Source organism: Metarhizium brunneum, chromosome 6 (assembly GCF_013426205.1).
Source record: "Metarhizium brunneum chromosome 6, complete sequence".
NCBI lineage: Eukaryota > Fungi > Ascomycota > Sordariomycetes > Hypocreales > Clavicipitaceae > Metarhizium > Metarhizium brunneum.
In genome coordinates, this window is record NC_089427.1 from 1,508,613 (window position 1) to 1,533,107 (window position 24,495).

The 24,495-nt window shown below is 51.3% G+C and overlaps 6 protein-coding genes across 6 annotated transcripts; 4 read left to right on the forward strand and 2 right to left on the reverse strand.

The window, feature by feature from the left end:
* Window positions 1–633: 633 nt before the first annotated feature.
* txl1_1 (Thioredoxin-like protein 1) lies at window positions 634–1,831 on the reverse strand (the record flags this gene model as incomplete). Its single annotated transcript, XM_014691042.1, has 3 exons — window positions 634–969; window positions 1,026–1,576; window positions 1,750–1,831. 3 exons carry the CDS (start codon window positions 1,829–1,831, stop codon window positions 634–636), a joined length of 969 nt encoding a protein of 322 aa, XP_014546528.1.
* Window positions 1,832–3,049: 1,218 nt separating this feature from the next.
* Window positions 3,050–4,229, forward strand: G6M90_00g098160 (uncharacterized protein; the record flags this gene model as incomplete). The annotated part of the gene is made up of 4 exons (XM_014691041.1): window positions 3,050–3,393; window positions 3,456–3,582; window positions 3,656–3,734; window positions 3,793–4,229. The coding sequence occupies 4 exons, from the start codon at window positions 3,050–3,052 to the stop codon at window positions 4,227–4,229; spliced, it is 987 nt and encodes a 328-aa protein (XP_014546527.1).
* Window positions 4,230–5,440: 1,211 nt separating this feature from the next.
* Window positions 5,441–5,713, forward strand: G6M90_00g098170 (uncharacterized protein; the record flags this gene model as incomplete). Its single annotated transcript, XM_066131539.1, has 1 exon — window positions 5,441–5,713. The coding sequence occupies one exon, from the start codon at window positions 5,441–5,443 to the stop codon at window positions 5,711–5,713; it is 273 nt and encodes a 90-aa protein (XP_065987567.1).
* Window positions 5,714–6,791: 1,078 nt separating this feature from the next.
* G6M90_00g098180 (uncharacterized protein) lies at window positions 6,792–10,506 on the forward strand (the record flags this gene model as incomplete). Its single annotated transcript, XM_014691040.1, has 8 exons — window positions 6,792–7,450; window positions 7,517–7,556; window positions 7,616–8,039; window positions 8,095–8,267; window positions 8,347–8,492; window positions 8,568–8,988; window positions 9,059–9,499; window positions 9,562–10,506. 8 exons carry the CDS (start codon window positions 6,792–6,794, stop codon window positions 10,504–10,506), a joined length of 3,249 nt encoding a protein of 1,082 aa, XP_014546526.1.
* Window positions 10,507–10,934: 428 nt separating this feature from the next.
* On the reverse strand, window positions 10,935–11,593 carry G6M90_00g098190 (uncharacterized protein; the record flags this gene model as incomplete). Its single annotated transcript, XM_014691039.1, has 2 exons — window positions 10,935–11,512; window positions 11,590–11,593. The coding sequence occupies 2 exons, from the start codon at window positions 11,591–11,593 to the stop codon at window positions 10,935–10,937; spliced, it is 582 nt and encodes a 193-aa protein (XP_014546525.1).
* Window positions 11,594–18,599: 7,006 nt separating this feature from the next.
* Window positions 18,600–23,729, forward strand: G6M90_00g098200 (uncharacterized protein; the record flags this gene model as incomplete). The annotated part of the gene is made up of 3 exons (XM_014691038.2): window positions 18,600–18,874; window positions 19,295–19,519; window positions 19,676–23,729. 3 exons carry the CDS (start codon window positions 18,600–18,602, stop codon window positions 23,727–23,729), a joined length of 4,554 nt encoding a protein of 1,517 aa, XP_014546524.2.
* Window positions 23,730–24,495: the final 766 nt, after the last annotated feature.

A 24,495-nucleotide genomic window follows, 5' to 3' on the forward strand; every position in this document is an offset into this window, starting at 1 on the left:
ATCTACTCCATCTACTCTGTAGCATGTTTCAAAGAACAATCAAGACGAGTACAAGCCGTCTTCCACAACACCTACCCTGTACGGGTGGACCCGCTGACTCAGCAACCCTTCACGCAACCCAGCCCATAAAATTTCGTCGCACCGCGGACCATGGCCTTTCTTCTTTTTCTCTTTTCTTCTTCGTGCGGCAGGCATGATATGAAATTCTACCCCGTGTTGCTCGAGTCCTCTACCATGGATAAATCGCAGCGTCAATCATGCCCAAGATAAATTATAATTGCAGGCCGGCTTCTTTGCTATTGGTGCAGGTGCTTCTACCACTTGGATCGCAACATGGAGGCTGGACATACTTTCCCCCCGAGTCTTGATCGGTGACAAGAGAGGTCAGGAGATTGCGGTCCTCGGAACGCGTCGCCTACGTAAAAGCAACCCCACGGACTGGATATAGGTCAGGATGTGGGATGCTTATTGAATTGCCTCGCTTTTTTTTTTCTATCCGTGACCGTAACTCCGCCTTGTAACAATGCGCTCCTTGGCTGCCCACGTTGGCGTTGCTTGGCTTCATCTCATCCTGTAACATCCTCAATTGAAACCCAATGTGTGTGCGTGCGTGCGCACACTGGAGGGTGCTTTTTATTCATCATCTCCTACCTTCTGGAGCTTGCCCATCTCGCGTTTGGTACCGGCTTCGCCAATGATCTTAATCCGGTCGATTCGTACGGCGTCGGCGCCTTCCTCGCCCTTTTGCACATACAGAATCAGCGTGGTTGTCTTTTGGAACTTGACAAAGCGCAAGCTGATGTTAGCAGTGCCTTCGGCGTTCCAATCCTTGGAAGTCAGCGTAATAGCCTGAGTCGGCTCAGTATCGTCGGCTTCACTAAAGTCCATGTGTTGTGGCCGGTTGATGTATAGGTGAACAATCACGGGTCTCGAGACGGTATCTTGGTCCTTGGGAGGAAGAGACGTAATCTGCGTGCTCCCGTTAGTTTGACTGCCGGGAAGCTGTGGCAAACGTCTTGGCCCACCTGCAATGTGTGAAGTTTGACGGAACCTTGGAAAGGAATGAAGAGAAGAAGCTGGTCATCCGCGCCGCTCTGAACAAAGTCCTTGACGTTGACAGAATTGCTGTCGTTGCTCAAAGCGCTGGGCTTCGCGACGTCGAACAGCACCTTGACCGGTCCCGCATCTTCGTCGGCATTCGACAGCTCGCAATTGCGTATCTCTACTTGGTCGGAAATATCACTATATCCCCTCGGAATCTCTGCGCCGGCCCATGGACCACTGCTGCCGGTCCCGGTACCAGACGATTCGCCGGCAGACTCAAGCTCAGAAGCTAGTTTCTGGATGATGCGTCTCAGCTCGGTGGGATTTGCACCCTTGACCGACTGGATCACCTTTCCCTCCTGGAACAATAAGAAGGTCGGCAGCGCGGTAATCTGATATTCCTCAGAAAGAGCCTTGACTTTTTCGGTATCGATTTTGACGAATGTAAGGAGTTGAGGCCGGGAAAGCGATTTTGACAATGCCTCATATACTGGCGCGATTTGTTGACAAGGACCGCACCAGACGGCGAAGACTACGGAGGAAACAGAGTCAGCATGGGGAAGGCCAAGCAGGCAACGGGCTGGCAATGTCTATCCGCTCTGAAGAATTGCTCGCAATCACCAAGCAACACCCATCTTTGGTGGCGGGGTCGAGCCGAGGCGACAGCCTAGGCAATGAATGAATCTCGATAGACCAGTTACTCACAGTCGGCGACGACGAGTTTTGAGCTCTTTAGAATGCCATCGAACTGCTCCTTGGAGGATATTTGCACCGGCGCTTGCGACATTGTTCTTGGGCCCAACAATGCAGAAGATGTTGCTGTGTCTGTGTCTGTGTTGTCGAGTGTGGAGAATGCTGGGACGGTGAAGGATGTCGTGAAAGTCGTCAGGGGTTCAACTTTGCAGTTGCGAGCTGGAACACGATGTCTGGTCCGATTGAATTTAGGCAACCAGGACGGATGCCCCGATGCTGACACGCCCTGCCGAGGTGTATTAGGTACCTAGTAGGTGAGCGAGGGGCAACGAGTGACTTGATCAAATCTGGCGCTGGGGCCGACGCTGGACCAATTGATGTCTGCCAGCAGTTGACATGAATTGACATGATGACTTGGTGCTTCCAGCTGGCATCCAGCAGACCCCGCTACTAGTTGCCGAGTACTTAAGTACCTTGAGACCATCAGTTACATGGTGGCGTCTAGTCTTGGACGTCGAGAGCTCTCTTGCACAAGATAAAGTAGCCATTCCCATCCCCATTCCCATAGTCATCCGTGAGAGAGGTAATCCGGAAAGTGTAATTATCCTATCAAAGGCCTGTGGTGTAGCCTAACTGTGACACGATTTTTTATTCCTTCCATCTCTGTCAAAAACTAATTAGCCCTAGGAACACTAAGTGCGGCAGCAAATTTCAGCGACTTGAAGACTGGCAGCGATACTAACGTTGCATATACCTTGCACCTTTCTTTTACTGTTTGGTGCACGACTTCGATGGCGACATAATTAATTCGAGAGAAAGCACATGCGAATATTTACACATGTTCACCACCATTGCGTCCGGAGCGGCGCCCTATTGTATCACCCACGCAAACATCGGACAATGCACACACCCATGGCGGCAAACACTCACGCAAGCGTTTGGATTGCTTCCTTCACTCTCCTCTCACTTTTTGTTCAATATGAGCCTGGAGAAGGAAGCCAAGAGAGGGGAAAAGAGAGAGCCCCCGGACATTTTGGCTGGGAACCAAAGACTCTGCCCCCCCTTTATACACTCTTGACTCATCCTATTCTTCTTCCTAATTACTTCTGAAGTCATCAATATCATACACGCAGGCCCTTTTCCACCTCTTGTTCCAATCCGTCACCACACACAACCAACACAGCTCCTGCCAGGCCGGGCAACGTTCAAGGGACCCAGGGCGCTCAACATGCCTTCGTAATCATTTATGCTCCTAATTTCACTCATCGGGCCTACCTTGTCTCCCCCCCGGCCGTTCCAGAGACTCGAGACAATGACTCGCGCCCCATTAGACGGGAGGCCAAGACAGCTAGAAAGGCCACCTTTACGGGCACATCACCAAAGCAGAAACAAGACAAACACATCGTATATGGATCATCTACGTCCTGCTTCCCCTCCGAAAACAAATCCCTGGGTGAAAAGGCCATCTGCTGCTTCACTTGCGCCAGAGTGGCCAGTCTGCACACCGGATTTTAGCCAGGAAAATGAGGTGCCGGCGCAAGAAAAGGCAACATCTCGAAGCGTGAAATTTATTTGTTCCGCCGATACCAAGGATTCGGATGCTGTCTCGCCATCAAAGAAGCTTCTCCAAGCGGCGGCGCCTCGGGCTTGTACCAGGTTTGCATGGGGCTGGATCGCCGCTAATCATGGAATACGCCTACTGACAAAGGCTCTGATAGGTTGTGGCTACGGCCATTTGGCGCCGACGTCTTCGTCTGGGCTGGCCGCGAGGTTTTTGAAGTGCACCGTAGCATCGTGGAGTCGCAGTCGGCATGGCTGAGACAAAACCTCCCACCCGCAAACAAGGTAGGATGAAACATTGGGATACTATACAGACAATTTACGGGCTATTATGGACTGACTGACGGACAATAATTAGAAGGGGACCCCGAGCGACGTGCGCTTGCCTTTTTGCCCTCAGGTCGTGGGATACGCGTTGCGATTCATGTACACGGAAAGTACGTCTTGTTTTCCCCCGTGGCTCAATGCAAAATGCTGATTCAAGACTGTATCCAGGCCTTGAAATATTAGAATACGATCGGGAGAACTTTTGTGATCTGATTTGTATCCCACGTAGCGCATTGCTGTACGTTGGCGCCGTGGATCTTGGGGTCGAGGCGATGAAAGATCATATTGAAAAGGTCCTTGGACAGATGTCTCAAGACCTGGCGTGTTACCTGACCAAGACATTTGTGAACAAGACGATGGAACATGAGGAGGTTGCTGCGGCAGTTTTTCACCTTAGAAACGCATTAGAAGTTGCATATTCACACGAATCGCAAGCAGAAACTCTATGCCTCCGGCGCGGTCTGGCCAGTCTATTGGATATCTTATTTCCCGTTCTCATCCCACACCCGGAATTTGTCAACTTGCTTTCAGACAAGGTTTGGAAAGACCACTCGGAAGCTATATCGCACGATCTTGTCTATGCGCGACGAGCGAAGGAGCGCTAGGGCAGCACCTTGGAAACGGGTGTAGGTTCCTTCATGAAACTGAACTGATATTGCCAGTGGTTGGCTGTGGTCTGGGAGAATGATAGTACACACTGCACAGCACTTTCGGCTACATGCTATGTGAGATACTACTCCTCCAAATCACGATTCTTCAAACGATACGGTGTCTTTTTAGTCATCCAGCGGTACCTGGTCGAGGTCAATGGACGTGCTTCTGCATTGGTATTCGACGGAGAGACAACCACCAGGCATCGAGTGCAACAGAGCATGATGACGGTATTGCTATTGCACGAGAAGCTGCCATCATGTAGTGACTGGGGTGGAGAAGAAAGTTGGCAGTTTTGTCACGCATTTGATGTCGGGCTCTTCGGGAGGTGATATTTACTATCTAGAGTCTTCAAAGTTTCGGTGCCGCAAAGTCAGGGATGCATCCTCCTCTGCCACATAAGGTGATACGGAGGTTTCCCCCTAAGATACAGTCTGATAAAATATATATTCGCCCGTCAAGAAGTATACGCTAGTATGTTACAATATAGTATAGCTTAGAGCACGATAGCTAGGTACCTGATCTAGCCAGACACTTTTGACCTGTCCTTGCCCAGCAGGTGAATTATGCCAAGGATACTGAAGCGGACGTGATTTAGCCCGGGCTCATTATAGCCTTAATGGTGCGGCACATGTGCAGTATCTTGATGAGACCAAGACTCCTAAATACCCTCCCTATAAGGGCCAATGCTTCTAGTTAGGGGAGAATGGAGCTGCTTTTATCTAGCGCACAAAGAGTTGATGACAGTCTTTTCAGAGAGGGGAAACTTGATGTGGTCAACCCAGGCTTCCAAAAATTACGCTGGTGAGTTGAAGGGGCCGCCGATTCCAAGGAGCGGCCCTACTACGCAATACGTCCCGTCGGAAGCCTTCAATGCTGGTAATGCCTATAATCTTGGGAAATCGTATAGCTGACATTTATACCTATATCTTTTACTTGCGTAACTTGTTATTTAACATGGATTCTGGCGTTTCACAGACATGGGATAACACGGTGGCGGAATACCTACCTCCTTGGCATTCCTGGAGAAGAGGAGGAGCAGATTCTTCGCAGCATTATTCCAAGCGAAGTACGAACATTGGCGCCCGAGGAATGGACGCAGTGGCCTGAAATTATCAGGCATGCATATCACGGTTATTTATTGTAATTTAACAGACGGGATGGCATGGCAGCACGAGATTTTACAAACGACGAACTAGATGCCGAATACAATCAGAGTGCATCAGAAGCATCGCGCGAAGGGCTCACCGACTCCATGGTCCAGTCACTAGAGTGGACTCTATTTGACTTGTATGAGATAATTAAACAAGAAGCCGCTCGACAAGAACAAGTGCTCCAATATTCGACAAAAGAGGACGACGCTGCCCATGATATGTCCAACTTGCAGATCTTTCAGGACATCAAGGTGGAACTAGGGCATAACATGACATCGACGTAACAAGAGGAACCAGACTACTTAAAAGATGGCCAACTATAAGCTACGGGCTTGGCTTCGAATGACTAATTCCTACTTTAGGGACAGAGCAAATAAAGTAGTGACGGCTGGCTGGACAGATTCGGGAATGGGGTGAATGCGTGACACCCATCGTGAACAGTGCTTCGGCAACGACTGATGCGACACTGTTTGGTGCCTCCCATTTGGAGTTAAAAAAATTTCGACTGCCATCTGGAACTTTATATCCGTAATCGTCTTCTCCAATTCCTCCATTTTCTCAATTCTCCCTATATGCGCCCTGATGTGGTTTGTAACTTTCGCGATAGTTGCTCCATGCTTGGTGACAGATCGCGCCACGTGTGAATTGCTCGGCGGGATTACTCTTTTCTAGATGCGCTTATCCCTTTATCACGCACTATATTACAACTATTATTATATCTATTTAAGTGCTGTGTTACCAGATTTTACACTTGCACAATACTCGTATCATGCTTGTAATTTCACTCGAATAATGAGCGAAACAATTCACACCTTAATATATTTCAGTAATTTATAATGAAATATATTCGATTGTAATAAAGTATATATTGGTATATTGTTTGTCCGAGACGCGGCTTAACGTTTTCGAGTCATGTAGGGTATGCCAGGCCCCATGCAGCTCCAAGCCAGATCCCTGACGATGCATGGTTAGATTAGCTTAGATTTTCATACATACATACATGCCTTTTTTTTTTTTCGTCCCGAGAACCAAAATAGATATTTTCGTTTTGTACTTGTATAATTTGGCCTGTCTGCTTAGCTTGATACCAACTCCGGGAATTGTTGTTCCTGTGCAGTGCTGTAATGGCCTATTACGCCTCTGAGGGCAATTCGCGTCGGCCACGGGTTCGCTTCTACCAAGGCGACCGAGAGACTTATGCCGTGTGTTGAACCCTTAGTCTGCGGCGGACAATTGGCTGATATTTCTTACCTACAGTCTGCTCGCCCCCGGAGATATGTATACAGTGCCCCAACGTCGTCAAGACGTCGTGGCCAATACTCTGGCGATGAATATGTCCCAGAAAGAGTGCCTGCATCTACCATGCCGCCATGGACGCATCTCGAGCGCCGCATGCCGTCACACCACGAGGAGCATTCACAGCAGACGGTTTTCGGACTTCCCGCTTCCTCTGGGAGGCGGGTGAGACATCGTGATGCCGAGACAGCAGAGGTTCCACAGCCGCCGGGAATGTCGAGATACTCGCAGTCTCCCCCACGAATGGACAGCAGGGAAGAAGATGACACCTATTCGTGGCAACGAACTACTAGAAGAGATGCGGACCAGGCTTCTGACCGAAGCCATTCTCCATCGAGGGTGCCATACTATGATGCCAATGATGGCCCCCGGGTCCACGCCTACAAGTCTGGAGACGCACAAGTCTACATTGTTGACGAGGGACAGGCTGACAGAGGCTTTCGTCCACCGAGCCCCATGGACGGAGATTTGGACGCATATGACGAGTTCAATTTCCTGTTTTCCAAGTCGGCCTCCAAGGACGAAGAACTGTCAGATCTGGAATCGCCAGCGGTGGACTCTGACTCTGCACATAGAGAGAGTCGCGATATTTCGGTAGTATCAAATGCCAAGAGAATTTATTCTTCACATTACACCGGCAGTGCGGAAACTGGAGGCGTCCATGCAGCCAAATTGACCGAGCTATTCGACACAAAAGGGAAGAAAAGGTCACTGTTCAAGTGGCTGTGAGTAGTAACCAACGAGCCTAGCAAAGAGGTTCAGAACTAGAACTGTTACTGACAGCATGGTAGCCATATCCACCAAGAAGTCATGAACTTTGACGATTTTTGGGTAGATAAAACGTGGATGCTCCCTATGCGTAACTTACCTCCTGTCTGACCGTCATGCAGGCCGAAATCTCGCGTCAAATTCATTTCCCAGAGCTCGAAAGAAGTGCCATGGCAAAGCTCAGAGCAGATGTGAAGAAGCACTGTATCAAGACACGACAGAACCCCAAAGGGGCAAGGGTTGGGTATATGGAACCTCGCTATCTTGAGGTCCCTCTAAAGTCCTTCACGAAGCAGCTTTCAGGCCAAGAGAAGCCAACAGGCTCTGCGAGATGGATCTGCCTCCCGTATTTCTCTCTGCAAAAGTACTCGGGCTTGCTTGCAGGCTCATCTACGTCTGTGTTTCCCTCGCAGACGCTGCTGCAGGCACAGTACTCCCGCACAACAGAACAGAGAGACATGCTACAAGCTGTTTGTCAAGTGGCCCCAACCAAAACGAATGACTGCTTTCATATTGCGCAGCTCTGGTGTATAGTTTTAGACAACTGTGTGAAACACCCCTCGAGTGACACAAGTCTCCCCTGTGGCTGACCAGTGACCAGCACTCCTCGTAACTTGCGGTACCATGTCCGAGCTCGATCTCCGTGGAGAGTTGGTCGACGTCAGGTCTCAGCCGTCCCCAGAGGCGGCTGGCTCTACGCCTGGAAGGATTCTTGTCAAGTACGGAAACGCTGTTACTTGGTCCTTTCCAGCTGTGGCATGCTCTACTTGGTTTGTGAGTGCAGTGCCGTTGAGAGACTTTTTCTCTTCTCACCTTTTTTTTCTCTTTTCTTTTTATCACTAACCTTAGGTAGATGTTCTTATCCAACTTCCACGCCTTTTGGCCAAGAAACTTGGAGTTCTCGTACAACAACCAAGCAGTGACAGCGGTAAATTGGTCCAAAGTTTTACGACTCGCAGCTCGCCCTCAGGGAGGTGTCCTGTTGAAGATGGAGATAGTGTGAGAATTTTCACCGCCATGACTTTGACAACCTCTAATACTAGTAGTCTCTAAATCGTAACTAATATGACGTAGATCACGGCCCTCTCCTCCGCGAACGGTTTTGAAGCCTCTAGTACCTGGTGATGCAGGAGACGAGCATTCAAAACCATGCAAGAAACCACACGAATATTTACACGTACTTACTCTCCAGCCAGTAGAAGCCTTGAATGAACAATTGGGTTTGGCCGAGAAGTTTCTGACGGGCCAAGCATCGTACGCAGATCAGCGAGCGTACAAAAGCTGCGGGGATGCCACGAGGGAGAGTGTGCATGATTTCCTGGTGAAACAATCGACCCAGGTGGAAGAAAAAGCAAGCGACAATATAAGACTCATGCATGAGGAGAGAATTGACATTTTCAATGCTGCGGATGATATCCTCAGGCTGTTCTTCCCTTTGGCGTTTGATGGACCGACGATACACAAGTATTGGGGAGCTGTCAAGTCTCTTCTCAAGGTATGATACCCGGGCCATGGTGTACCAAACTAGCCACAATCATGTTGCTAATGACAGCTACATAAATCAGATACCTCAACTGGAGGGAGAGTTTACAGTCTCGTCCGTATCTGCAAGCCAAAGTATTACGACAGAGATTCGGACGGCCTTGAGAGACATGTCTCAAGATGTCGAAAACTTCCAGAATCTAATGTCCTATGCTGATGAGAAGGAAAGGGCCACCATCGACCTCCCCCGGCAGTTCATCACGGCCTGGCTTCACATTGTGTCTGGCTTGATCAGTGCCTTTGACAGAGGAAATGCATGGCTTGCGCACGTGTCCAAGGCTAAAGTGCTCATGATGGATGGCATGAACCGTATTGTCCAGGGCATTTCGAGTCGAAACCTTCTCGACGATTCTGCCGTGCTACCCTTGGAGGTCCTTTCACTATTTTCACTCAACTTGCTGCATGATCAAGTGGGCAAAGCAGAAGACATCATGGATACCTACGCGCAGTACCTGACGTTGCTGGTAAGGGCAGCCTGGACTCTTTGTAGAGATTCGACCGGTTCTGACCTTTTGTTTTTCGGTAGGATGCGGAGATTACCAGCCAGCCGTCTGACCGGTCTTATCAACACCGAATCGATCTGGTCCAACAAGAAATGACAGTCATCAAAAGGACAGTGGCGAAGCAAAGATATATTCTGGCAAGCATCAAATCAAACCTCCCCATCAAAGATGGCGGCAGATATCTGGCAGACGCGGCCGACGACGCTGTTTGGCGCCGCAGACGAGGCAGGGACATGTACGAGGACGCGCCGCCTTATTACCCTGGTCCGCTGCCGTACGACCCTATAGTGAGACGGCGTGATGCCGAATACATGAGGCTGGACGACGAAGATGCGGCGGACCTCGAAGCCGCTTCCAGACTCTCCGCTACCGATGAGCTCGGCTTCCGCGCCCTGTTCCTCAACGAATGCATCCGGCTCGTGGAGCAGCGCGAGTTCGACCTCCGCCGCCACACCGACTACGCAGACGACCTGGAGCGCGCCGTAGTGTACGGGCTAGACTGGACAAGGGACCGGCAGGAAAATGCCATCTACGCCTTCACAATCGTCACCGTCGTGTTTCTCCCGCTCAGCGCCATCTCGAGCATCTTTGGCATGAACACCAACGACATCCGCGACATGGATTCCGGCCAGTGGCTGTACTGGGCCGTCGCCATCCCCGTCACGCTGCTCATCATTGTCATTGGCCTGTGGTGGATGGGCGAGCTGGGCAACGTCCTCGGGTGGCTGTCTGGCAGGCAGACGGGCCGCGTCTCAAACACCAGATATGTCCCTGGCGTGGCGCCCCAGAGGACGGATGCCGCGGCATATGTCGTCGATCGGCCTGCGCCCACGCCGGAGGTGGACTATCCGGAGGCACGGATGGCGGATGACCGTTTGCCGCGTCCGATGGCGTACATGGCCGAGCAGAGCGTGCCGGTCGTTCGACGCCCGAAAAGACGTCCGCAGTCGGTTAGTATTCGATATTAAACGTCCCTCTCGACTCATGGCTTGATGGGAAGCAAGACATCCGTGTTGCATTTGTGCAGTGGGGACCCAAACAGTATTTGGCCAAATCAAGGAACTACTACCTGGCAATCGTGCTACATCCTGCAATTGTGTGCGATAATATATGAACGTATACTTCTTGCTCAACAAAGATATTCCGCCACAAACCGTACGTACATACATGTAAAGCAAATTAATAACTTGTTCATTGTGCAATGTCAAATCCAGACCCTCTCGGCCCAGTAAATACAAAATCCCAGCCTTGATCCAAGTTCCTACACACTTTAGACAGCATTAGGCTTCATAATCATTTATCGCAGCCGTCGAACCTTGTCCAAAAAACCCCCCTTCCCCCCCAAAAAAAAGAAAGAAGAAAAAAACCTCCCATCAACTCCTATCCCGTAGATGCTTTACCGCCGATAATAATCCCTCGAGTCATAGTACTCTCTATCGTAGCAATCCCTGTCGCGATAGGCCCTCCTTTCACGACTCGTCTCCCTATCCTCCGTGTGGACATGGACATGGGTCACTCTCTCCTTATTATCCTCAATCATCTTCCTCTCCCTAGGAGGCTCGACGTACCTCCTCGGGGCCTCGACGTAGCGGTATGTTTCGTACCTGGGCTCCACGGGGACGGGCACAGGCACGGGGACGAAGCGATCTCGCTCAACGTACAACTCCTTCTCGCGGGTGTGGCTGTGGCTCCTGGAACGGCTGCGGCTGGACTTTGACGACTTCACCGACGGCTCGACGTCGACGGCTATGACTTCAATTTGCGGCTCGGGCGCGGGAAGGGCGGGTGGGGATGGACAGGGCGCTGGCGGGCATGGCTCAGGCTCGGCAGGCTCCTCGATGATGGGGACGGGGACGGGCTCTTCGCATGGCGGAGGGGTAGGTGGGATAATGCGCGTGACGCGGCGGCGAGAGGTGAGGATGTCTGGCTCGGGCCGCGAGAGGTACAGACGCTTTTTGGTGCCGTGATGGCGACCTGGGAGAGGGTTAGCTTTGGTGGCGGCGATGGCAATGAGGATGGATGCGGGAGATGGGGATATGGTTGCGGCATACCCATTTCGATGGCGCGCGGATGAGGCCCGGCGATGTTTGAGGTGGCCAAGAGGCTTGGCGGATTGTATGGGATTGGGGGGGTTATGCAGAGTTTCGCAATGCAGAGGCAGACCAGATGAAAAAGCCTGTGTAAAGAGGAGCCAGCACGAGTAATATATGTGTGTGTGCACAAGATGCTGAAGACATGAGGATGAGGGCAGGACGAATGGACAAGGCGCAGCAACCAAGATGCATCATGTGGGCAAGGACCACGCTTCTTCCATCTCTACTCCGTACGGAGTACAGGCACTTACAACCATCACCACGCAACATTGACCGCAACGCAGCACAGGCTCTGCGGGGTGCAGGCCTGGGAGCATCTGCACTTGCACCTGACGGCATCGGAGCCCGGCGCCCAAAAACGCGTGGCTGGGCGCCCGACGATGGCTGGGTCCATGACGTTATGACGTTTGGCACGCCACACTTGGTCCAGGCTGCGGCCCAGCAAAGAAGGAAAAAATCAGGATTCGGCGCAGGGCTCGGTGGAGAATATGGTGTAGATTAGCCAGTCATGCTCGGCGCATGGCTTCCAGAATAACCTTGACGACGGCCACACAGACCCTGGTGCCTGACTGTCTGCGATATCGCGAGCATACTGTACTCCGTACATGAGTAATTCTCCTTTTGTTCAATGCACGGTGAGCCGCTTGATTGGGTTCCTTGGTGAGGGGATGAGAGGCTATTTGTTCATTATTGTTATGCAGCCCGATCCGATGGCGCTAAGCCCCCCGACGACAACCACGCTTCAAGCAGCATCTGCAGACGACCTCGGGTTTTTTTACAGATTAACCCGAGCGACCGCCGGGCGGCCAAGGGAACCCTGGCACGGAGTATCCTAGGTGCAATCACCTGAATCTCACGTCGCCCATGCCGTTGGCGCCCAAGGTTGACATCACATCAGGTCCATTTCCGTTGGCTGTGGGGCATCATCGTCGTTGATGAGGCATTATCGCATGAATCACCATGAGCAGGGTGCATTCGGGTGTTTCGCCTTGTCGTCGAACGCTCCTGATACACGCCGGGGCATGCAGAGACTGAGTGCGTCGATAAAAGTTCTTGAAACATGGCACTTTAACGGCATAATTCCCTGAGTCGTAACTTGTCAGCGCCAGCAACATACTTCCAACCTACTTTGCCTATAGGTGCTTGGGTAGGTCGTTTTACAAAAATGCCGATCGCGCAGTACTTGCCAACACAACAAACACGCAACGTACCTCGTCAGATAGCTCAACGCAAACATAGTCCGGCAGAACCCCAGGAGATTGTACCTTTCCGAGTCTGATTTGGATGGACGCTTGGCAACATTCCACACCCAAAGAGAGAGATGTACCTACCTACCTAGGTAGGTAGGTAGCTATGTATGTACAGAGTATGTATCCACGATTTCACCCCTGTGTGTTTGGGCTTCCCCAGAGTATCCTTGTTGCGCAAGCAGGCAGGGGCTTGTGCCACGACCGTCAAAGGCACATCAGATCCAACGGCCGGGTACTGGCATCATCCGTTGGCCGTTGCAAACCACAGACCAAAAGGAACTTCGGGAAGGACATATGTAACTTACAACATGTAGTAGTATTCGTAGGTGCATCTCCACTATTTCCCGAAAGATTCGACGTTTTCCAAAAGCAGACGTTGACAACTGTTGTCAACATATTGTTGCCGAGCGAAAGGGCCGAGGTGTCGGTAGCTCGTTTGTATCATTATCATGGCGTTCCATGGAATGATTGCACTTGTCCGTGCTTTCCAGTGGTCAGCCATCTGCTGAGTACATTTCCAACATCTACACATGTACATACATCAAAGTCAACCCAGCTTCAGTTGCCCAGCCCAGTTGGGTGAACCATGTTACCCCATACCCGAGACATGGAAGCCCAGGCTTTGGCAGAGCAGCCTAGGAGCGGGGAGCGAGGTGGAAAAAAGCCAATATCTGACCAGACAACCCAGGCAGACAGTTACCGCGCACGCGGACTACACAATAAATACAGTACGGTGACAGGCGACAGACGAAATTGGCACACCGTCTCGCCTTACCTACCCTGCATGTCGGCTGCTCTCGATGAAATAACAGCACATCGGCTTTTGAAACAACGGGGCTGCCGACTTACACTGTTTAGTCATGTCGTCGTCTGTCTTACTATTAGCATTGAAAAGCAGACGCCGGCATGGTTACAGGCAGGTGCCTACATGTACGGAGTACTCCGTAGGTATATGTATACAATATACGTGAAGGGTGCTATGTTTCAGTGCTGCAACAGCCGACGGGCGCCACAAGTTCAGGCTTTTTGAGACCAGTTGACGGAACAGGATGACGACACTTGACTGAATCGCACCAGCCATAGCCCCCCTGTTGATGCCAAATATAAGTCACCAGCGGCGGCCGTCTGGGGGATTTTCATCTTCTCCATTGCAAGGAACAAGATGCGTGTTTTGTTTACGCCGATGTCAGATCGGTCCAAGGAAAATACATCCCATGATGAAGTCTGAAACGCAAAACAGTCACGACCACTAGGTCTCTGATCAGGGTTTCATCACCTCCCCGTCCCGTTAAAAGGAAATGCATCTAGCAGGTGAGGGGGCGACATGTTGCGAACCGGATTCTAGCATTGTATTCAGTGTGACACTTCTTCCAAAAGTCATTCACTCGATGACCATGTAGATCAGCAGGAGACCTGAAAGTCTAATCCAGCACTCTACAGAATGGTTGTGCATGTACTGTTTGGAAGGGTCGCAAGTGTATGGCTGGGTTGTCCGTCGGGTTTGAACCCCCATCCTGCGGTTGTATTTCGTCAGCTTTCGTAATGATGAACTGCATGTGTGTAACTAGTAGTATCATATTGACAGTTCCTAGCCACATACTCAGGGGCAGGCTCCAGTAGCAAGTACTAGCAGTAGGTGCCAAAAGAAGCAATCAGCCACTCGGGACGGGATACCCAAAAGACGCAGCAGCTTCATCAATCATGTTTGTCACACCGCTGAACTAGTCGAAGCGACGACACTAGAGAAACCCAAAGCGTGGCGTCGGAGCTATTGCACCACATAGGGAAACGGTGGGAAGCAAATAGCTGGGTTTGATTGGCAACAAGAAATGAGCCTCGAGCTATCCGCGAAGCCAGCGAGCGCCATGCCAACTACTATTGGCTGCGTTTCCAGATATGGAAATGAGCTGGGGTGGTTGAAAAGACGAGCGGAGTCTCTTAGATAGAACTCTGAGCTTTATCATCTTTGAGTGGAGTATGGTTCACTGTTCAAGTTGAGAAAGAAGGGAAGTGATGTTCAAGCGGCAATTTTATGCACATTTTGCGGACTTTAGGCACACGCTGCACAGGCTGCCTGTATTGACGAATAGGCATACGAGGCAGCTGGACCGCGAGTCGAAATCATTGAGAGTAATTGGAATACCTTCTTTACCTCGACCCGTGAAACAGCACCTTCCGGTCCGATGGGGGTGATTTTTCTTCGTTTTGAATAAAGTATAAGTATGTTCTTTGGATAAGATGGGGGAGTCTGATTAGTGAGCGAGTCATTCTGGGGTGCTTTCCACGATAGGCCTGATAATTCAACTCGCTTTGTTGAGCAGCCCTGTTTCATGGAGATGAGGTTAAGGTTTCTAGCATGGTCTATCAAGACAAGTGCTGTGGTTGCTGATGGGACATGTAGGTCGGCAAAAATCTTGGATATAATGGCGCTAGAGTTTGGGCACGCCAGGTGAGGACCCCAGTGATTCAATCTTCCGGCAGAAGTGTAGTGTAGTATGCGATGGAACTCTTCTCCTGATTACTCCAAGATGTCTGGTTTAGTTCGAGCCACTGAAGACGGTTGTTAGATTTGCGTTGTATCGCATCATGTGCAGTGAATTTTTGCTAAGCGTCTTGCATCACTTTGGTTGTATCCGTGGACTGGACCATAGTAACTAGCTACCTTAGGTAGTAGTAGTATGTGGTCTGATCTGTCCCAATTTAACAGTGACGACAAACGGACTTGTTGACGAACACCATGCTAGCCTAATGGCTAACTTTGATGATATCCAACTGTTCGGCAATGGACAGAGCGACGTCCGAGACGGGCATTCTATCTCGTTGCTCCTGTCGAGCGAGCATCAAGGGGCTGTCACGGGAGTGCCAGTCACAGCTCAGCTGGGTCGTCTTCTACGAATCCGACAGGCGTCTCTAGATTGGCCTGGAATGGCTAGTTCCAGAGTATTTTGGTGGTACCTGCAGGATATTGACACTAAATATCCTTTCTGCTTGAACGGACGACGGAGTAAGGTAGTACTACCTACTTACCAATCATTAGAGATGGAATGAGATCAGACGCGAGCGGCGCCTACGTAGGCGATGCTACTCACCTTAAAATTGTCCTCGGTTAGAAATTTAACTGCATGTTTCCTCCCCCCCTTCCCGGTTTAAGGAGAAGCTGATAATATTCATGAATCCGATAAATAGCAGACTTGCTGATCGTTCACTGGCTATGGAAGTTCAGTTGATGAGATGGACACGAACGGTCAAGCCACTGCCAGTGTAGGACAGCCATCGGCAACTTAAAGGCCAAATGGGGCAAGCGCGAAGCCCAGTCGCTGGGACCCATGACAGGGTGATTGGAGCACTTGAGAGGTTCTGAGCGAGGATCCACGGGCTGGTGAGGGTCCGACCAGGCTTGACCCCGTGCGCATCCTGTTCCTGGATGTCGAAACTCCGGCACGCTCGCCTGGCCGTCCCCTGGCCCTTCTAGTGAGTGTTGCCAATTTCATTTCGAGGCCAACTGCGGGGCTCGCGAGGGAGCCCCTGGCCAGGAGGGTAGCGGTTCAGGGACTTGGGGACTTGAGAGATGACTGGTTCGTGGGTTCGTGAATCTGTAAAGGGTGCGACTGGCGACATTGCCGCTTCTGTTCATTTCGTACTTTAGTGTTGCGCACAGACCGGAGAGCCTGAAGAACGGCAGTGAGCACGCCCTGGTGAGGTGCAGTAGTGTGAGGTTAGACCCAGACGGATGCCCAGGTGGCCGCAGAAGGCTGCGTGCGGATGATGATGAATGACAGTATTTGGAAGAGGGCTTGCTTTTAATTACGACGCTGCGAAATTGCTTTTATTTGGATGGGCGTCTTGGAAGCCACCACCAGCGCACATGGAGTACTAGTAGACTTTGACTTTTTTTTTGCAAATATTCAAGGCGGCAGGTGCGATTCATGGTCTGATGTACTCATTGAGGAAGGAGTATGCATCTTGGTGCCCAGGCTGGACAGCCCGTCCGATTCCGAAACTAGCATTACAATTACAATACATACCTAGAGAAGCAAGGGAAGAGACGGCTGGGAAAACTAGGTGACTCTATTTTTATTTTATACTGGGTGTCAGGCGCCTGAGGCCTGTTCCCGCTGAGGCGCCTTCTCGACGTGTGACACATGGGACATGGAGCAAATCGAAGAGCCTCGATCATGTGGAGCAGAGACCATTCCAGCGACTGAAGCCGAGCGAGTTTACGGAGTCGCACGGAGCAGCGCTGGGCGCCCATGTCATTTCATCGCGCTCTGTATGTACTCCATAACGAGTGTCACTTTGGCGTCTGGCCAGGCCCTTGGGATTCTCTGAATACCTCTCTGGCGGGCGAGAACTTGAGATAATGTGACGGCAGCGTCTCGCCCAGTGGCCAAGAGGGGCTACTCTTTGTTGGTTCGTTTTCATTTGTGGCAAGAAATCTCTCTCGATAAATTCTTGTTACTTGTGACATTTTACATGAGGCCGACTGGAGCAGAACCATGTCGATTCTGTCACACATACAATATCGACCACGGCAATAATAGCCCCGGTGCGCGGCATGCAATGTGCCTGCAATTCCTGGCCTCTTCCGGGGTAAGGATATTACTACATACCGGATCAAGACGTGGAGAGTGTTGAAGGACAGAGTGGTACTCTGTAGCCGTCAAGGTCTGAGAGCGACCACGGCATTCTGGTTCTTGCTCACGAGGAGGAACGGCTGCCATGAGGAACGGCCATGTCATACACGGGTAAGACATGGGATCAATCCAGGGGACCCCTCACACTCACAAGAGAGAGACAGTGCAGCTTGACAGCCTCCTGTCACCTCAAGTTAAAGCGCAGCCGTCGGCCACTTATTTAGCAGATGCCAGTTTAAGATTCAGGGGGTCCTTCGTTCACACATTGTATGTATAATGAATACACATTGCTTTACGGATTGCATTGCATTGTACATACATACCTACCTACCTGGTAGGTATCTGAGCACTTCCCACCGAGTTGAGCTGTTCAAGTGAGATTCCAAGCATCGAGCTGTACCCTGTCATCTCGTCGCCTGCAGCCGCCTCGCGAATCCATGTCTCCTGGTCTCCATGTCCAGCCAGGCCAATGACTGACTGGTTGACTGGCAGACTGGGTCCATGACGGATGCTATTGAACCCTCAAATCATTCGAAAGGGTCTGGTATTGCAAGCCGTCCGCTGATCAACTGCCTCCGGCTATCCGTGCAAGTCAACAGGCCACAGTCAACTGCCATCATCGCCCCTTCCCCCCGTCTGTTCCGTGCACATCGATTTGGTCCTGTATTATATTTGTACAGTACTGTATGGCCTTGCCTTGCCTTGATTGGTACATGTGCTATTGCACAAAACCAAACTCTACATCCGACGTGGATCAGGGCCAAGGCTGGCGTCTCAAGTGTTCGAAACCTCGCCCAGGTCCCTGTCCACGCCTCTCTCTCTCTCACTCTCACGCCTCTCACGCCTCGCGACGCCCCCTCCAAGTGCCACTTTTTGTGTTCGGAGCCAGGGCCACCAGCTCAAACATCCACACGCCCTCCATCACCATTCATTGCGACGTCCGTCAACGCCTTCCTGGCCCTTCTCTCACGGCTGAGGTTGTCCGTCGTCTGCCCTGCTCCAGAGCCAGAGGCCAGACGCCCTCTCCACCCGACATTTGCGGAGAGGCTTTCGGGATTGCAGCGCGCTCTGCATAAACGGGACTATGTCGCAGCATGCGCCGCGGCGTGGCCTGGCCTCATCTTCGGAAGCATACTCGAACCCAGACATTGATGCTGATGCTCGTACTGGTGCTCATGCTGATACTCGACCTGAAGCCGGACAACGCTGGGACTTGCACACGCCTCATGCCTCTCAAATATTGTCTTCTCCTCGATCACAACCCTCCTTTGACGACAACCCCACGAGTCCATCAACTGGACGCTTAATCAACGTGCCGTCACTGTCAGCTCTTGGTTCGCTACCACATCCAGGCCAAAGGTGAGTTCGCTTACGAGATAAATGTCTCCGACAATGGATCCTATACCTCCCTCTACCGCTGCCTCCGTCGGTTATCGCTGGTCGCAAGACCATTCGCGATGTAGCCAAATCGCATCTTCAAACAAAACCAAAACATCTCTTCGCTGCAAGAACCTTGACCGACGACGCTTTCAGCCTTGGACGCCCCTCTTCGCTCACAGGCACAAGGCACAAAAGAATTGGTCCCGAGTTCTTTGTACTTTGCGTCACGGCTGTTCAACAGCCGCCCCGGGCTTCTTTATACACTGCTGTTCTTTTTTGGTGTGGCCCCAGCTTTGGCCTTTTGTTCACTTGGGCCCCATGCACTTGTCGCGTGGGATCAACTTGTCACAAGTGGAAAATTTCAAATCGCTAACGTCGTCTTCTTTTCTGTTCTTTCAGATCTCCTCGACCGCCCGTACCTAGCCCGCTGTCTACGGCAAGCAACGTGGCGACGTCTCCGTTGAGCACGAATCCTCCAGAACCCGCTGTTTCTGCGACACAGCAGGGATTTCAGCCTATTGGCACCAGGTCGGCCGTCAAGACGACATCTAGGGCATCTGTTGGGCCGACGACCTTTTATAGCGATTCGTCAAGCCCGTCTAGCCCAGAGGACGAAATCCCAAGGTCCGTTCTTCCGACCCTGTGCCGCCTTGGCATATATTACCCGGGCGTTGTCATTGCTGTTCTTGGGCTTTGTTGTTTCCTCCGATCTATTTTGGGTTCCAAGAATGCCATCTCCCGTCCTTTCGTCCATGCTTGCTGATCCTCCATGTTTCGCAGACTAAACTTTTCAAACCTTCCGAATGACCATCGAAGCGTTTCTGACTCCGTGACATCGAAGCCTGCTCTAGGGCCCGCAAAGGTTGGCAGACCGGTCATGGCTGCTACAATGGCCTCTACTCCAAACGACGTAACCAAAGGGTTGCCCCGAAATTCCTCGATTGACACCGCAATATCCGCGATTTCATCGAAACAAGCAGCATCCTCCGGCAAGGGTGGCCTCCAGGATGCACCGAGCTCCCCCGATATTGCAAGCCTGATCAAAACAGCGGGCAGCCCAGAAGCTGTCATACAATATTTACTCAAGGAAAAAAGCTCTCAGTCACAACAAAACAGCCAATTATGGAGACTAGTCGACAAGCAGCGAGGCATGATTTTGGGCCTCAACAAAGATCTTGAGGCAGCCCTGAAAGAAAAAGAAAAGTATAGGAGGAAACTCAAAGAAATCATGGCCAACCCAGCAGTAATGCAGGCCGCATCTGGGCAACTGGTTGAATCGCCTGGCCTCGATAGCTATCGGGGTTCGATGTCGCCTCGTAGTCCAAGGCCGCATCCCAGGGTACAAACAAACGGACCACCAGATTCCCCATCGCTTGATTCAGACAGTCAGAAGGGCTCTCCCATTGATGTTCCCATGGCACCTTACCCGATTACCCCACCAGCCGATAAGCCGCATATATCACCAACTGCAGTAAGCGAAATGCTCGACCCCAAACCCGCCATGCCAAAGCCGCAAGAGTACGCGACGGGCAAGTTTGATCATGAAGCAGAATATAAAGCCGCCGATAGAATCTGGAAAGAGACAAGCGAGGAACAGCTTAGAGAGATTCCGTACAATGCTTCCCTACCGCCGTCCCGAAGCTATGCGAGTGAACCACCCAAGGTTCCACCACCCAAGATACCAACAGCTGCGCCATCCGTGACCGTTGCTGAGCCTCCATCATCACCACAACCAGACCAGGGGCTTAGCCAATTTCCTTCCCCTCCACGGAAGCCACCGCCGGCACCTCTGCAGCTGAAGCAACACGTCCGACGAAATCTGGCCCCGGCCGCGGGGGATGATAGCGACTCTGACTATGATGGTATTCTTGAAGTGGATGAGATGGTTGCTGAATCCCGAGGGCGACGCAAAACCAGAGAAGATGACGAGAAAGAACGTCAAGCCATTGCGTTCAGACATGCTCAAGAGTCAAGCGCCTCCAAACCCAGTCCAGAAAGTCCCATCAAATCCCCAGGCCAACTCGCAAGCTCTACATCTCAATCCAAAGCCCACGTGCAAGAGAAGTCCCACTCCATAAGTGGTTTGCTGCTTGCTGCTGAGGACATCGTGGTGCCACTTCAGAGTCCCGGATTACCAGCTACCCCTCGTCCATTTGGCAACATTCCACATTCAGCTTCTGCGCCTGTGTCTGCAAGGCTTGCTGGTGCGTCGGGTCCGCTGCCTTCTCGACCACCGCGGCAACCCATTATTATGCCCCCGAACACACCATTAATGTCCCCTCCACCTACAAGCTCGACCGGTTCCTCGTCTGGTACGCAGCTCAACGCAGGGAAGTGTAGCGACGAACCGAGCCAACCTTCACCCACAGAACGTACAAAGATCTATAAAGGTCTTGTTACAGAGGAGTACCCAAATCTGTTGTTGCCCCCCAACGCACTTCCATCTATCAAGGTCAAGGTAGCGTCTTCACGGATGAAACCGTCAAGAGCTAGTCTTATGTCCTTGACACAGCTGGAAGAAGACCCCGTCTTTACACTTGCTGTTATTTCAAGGGCCGATTGTAGTGAGCTCTGGCGAGTCGAAAAGGACATCGCCTCGCTCAGCAAATTGGACTCGAGGCTCAAGCAGTGCTCAGCTTGTACCGCCAAGACACCGGACCGCGCACTGTTCACCGGCCACGCTCCGGCCAAGTTAGACGCCCGGCGGGCTGCCTTGGAGGAATACATGGTCGAGGTTCTTGACACGCCATTCGACACGGCCACGGCTGTTGAAATGTGCAAGTATTTGTCGACAAATACACTTCCACCAAACGCTGATGAGACAGGGTCATCTTTCCGTCCAACCCCTGAAAGTAGTGTGCTTAAGATTGGTGCAGATGGTCGGCCACTTCGAAGCGGATATTTGACCAAAAAGGGCAAGAACTTCGGAGGCTGGAAAGCCAGGTTCTTTGTCCTGGACGGGCCGGAGCCAGAGTTCAAGTACTACGAGACCCCCGGGGGAGCGCATCTCGGTACCATTAGGCTTCGGAATGCCCAAATCGGCAAGCAATCTCATACGCAGACTCACGAAAACCAGTCGCCGGCACAGCCAACGGCAGGGGAAGACCTTGACAACCAATTCAGGCACGCATTTTTAATCATGGAACCCAAGAAGAGAGACTCAAGCGCCTATGTCAAACACATACTGTGCGCCGAGAGCGACAAAGAGCGAGATCTTTGGGTAGATGTTCTTTTGCAGTGGATAGATTACCAAGATGTAGATGATGACAAACAACCGCCACGCCAGGGTGCGAAGACCCCTCATGATCAGCCGTCTTCCGGACCAGACCATGCCAGCACCGGTAAATCAAAGAAGAGCGCCCCTAGCAAGTCGCAACACAAACACGCAAATTCCGACACGTTGATCGGAGTAAGATACGATTCAACGCACGCTGGTGAAGCACCCCAAAAGGGATCCACTGGTCTTCCCGAGCAGTCCAGCTCACATAACCTCGCCGGGGAGACTATGTCCTCCCAGGCTAATAAGCTGATATCTGCGCCCAAGGATCCTCACATCATTTCAGATTCATCCGTCTGGGGCAACCGGGCAGGCCTTGGCGCTCCGACGCACGACGAAAAAAAGCAGCGAAAGCGAAGCTTTTTCGGATTCGGAACCAAGACTCGGACCTCTTCTGACGGGCAGGACTCATTGTTTGGAGGCAGCGACGCTGGATCTTCTTCAGCTGTCCCTCCGTCTTACGGCCACCAAGGGCCCGTCCGTCAAGTGTTTGGAGCACCGTTGGCCGAGGCAGTTCGCTACAACCCGCCGGTTGATGTCAACGTGCCACTGCCGTCTGTTGTCTATCGATGCATACAATATCTCGATCACCATACTGCCGTTGATGAAGAGGGCATCTTCCGACTAAGTGGATCTAATGCGGTTATCAAACAGCTTCGCGAGCGATTCAATACGAATGGTGATGTGAATCTTGTTGCTGACGAGCAGTATCATGATATTCATGCGGTCGCATCTTTATTGAAGCTCTATTTGCGAGAACTCCCAACTGCTATTCTCACAACGGACCTCCACGTCCCCTTCTTGCACACCACTGAAATTCCGGATCTAAATGAAAAGGTTGCAAAAATGAACGAGCTGGCTCAAAGACTACCCAGGGCAAACGCAACCCTGTTGAAGTACTTGATTGCGTTCTTGATCCGAGTTATAAAGAACTCCAAGGTTAATAAGATGACCGTACGCAATGTGGGCATTGTGTTCTCGCCTACGCTCAATATCCCTGCACAAGTGTTTGCCATGTTCTTGCAGAACTACGAGGGCATTTTTGGAATCGAGCCCGAAGAGTATGAGCTGCCATCTTCAACCACAGACTCGGAATCCAACGGGCAAGCGGGCGCACCTCCCCAACGACTAGAGCCAACACGCCCCTCTACTTCATCTGGCGGAAGCGCCTCGCCGCATCCCCAGCAGCGAATGGACCGCAGAAGAGAGCATTCCAGGTCGACGCCGACGCCACCTCTGATGTCCCATGTCCAGGTTGCTCGATCCACCCCTACGCCACCCCTGGTACTACACGGAGGAGCTTCAAGACCAGCATATGAGAGCGGCTATGGACTGCCTAATGGATTCGATGGCCATGGCTATCACCCTGCGGCTAGAACTGCACCCGGGTATGACCGGCCAATCTATCCGTCAGCAAGCGAGGAACACGGCGTAAACGAGCCGCAACAAAGTATCAAATCAAGAAGGCGAGAGAGTTTGGTTTATGTGGGAGGAGTTTCGGGTTTACAGAATCACGGGTCAAAGAGCCGCCTTCGTGAAGAAGGCGCACTCTTTTGAATGGAGCCTATTTTTGGTAAATAATCCGGACTGACATGACACGGCCTGCTTTCTTTATAACATGAACATACGTTGGAAACAGACATCAAGACACGACTACTTGTATTGTTTCCCTGATTTTTGTCACGGAGGAATTCAGCGACCACAACAGAGCGAGTTCAACGAAATAATCAAAGACTTGAGACCTTTAGGAGTTGGATCATTTATTTACACCAGTGGGATGGGCAAATGAAACATGTTAGTTGGCTAGGCTCTTTTTGTTTCGGCGCAATGGCACAGACCAGCTTCGCGGTATGAGGTTGTCAGATTGGCCATCGAAGCCTGGCATATATACACGCGTGTACGATATTACGGGGAAGGGTGTCGATTTTTTTTTCTACGCCATTTGGCAGTAACGGATACGTTGGGTTACAAATATGCGAATTCTTCAATTTTTTTTTTCTCGTTTACGGCTTAAGACTCTGGATTTGTTCGTGGTACGCAGAGCGAGGCGTTTCAACCGCGTCTTACTACATGGACGTCATTCTACTATTCATCTACCGCATTTGGTAATTTGGGTTGGGCGGAAAGTGTGTTTTTGTTGATTGTTATGATGAGAAGGGTTGTGCCAATGGAGATTGCGATTGAACGAGAATGATACCATCTTAATGCTATGTACTCTGAATACACATGCCGTCTATTTCTCTCTTTCCCTCATGTTAGCTTATCGCGCGGAAGAATTTTAAGATGCAGTTTCGCGGCAAACTCTTGGTCGGTGTGTGTGACG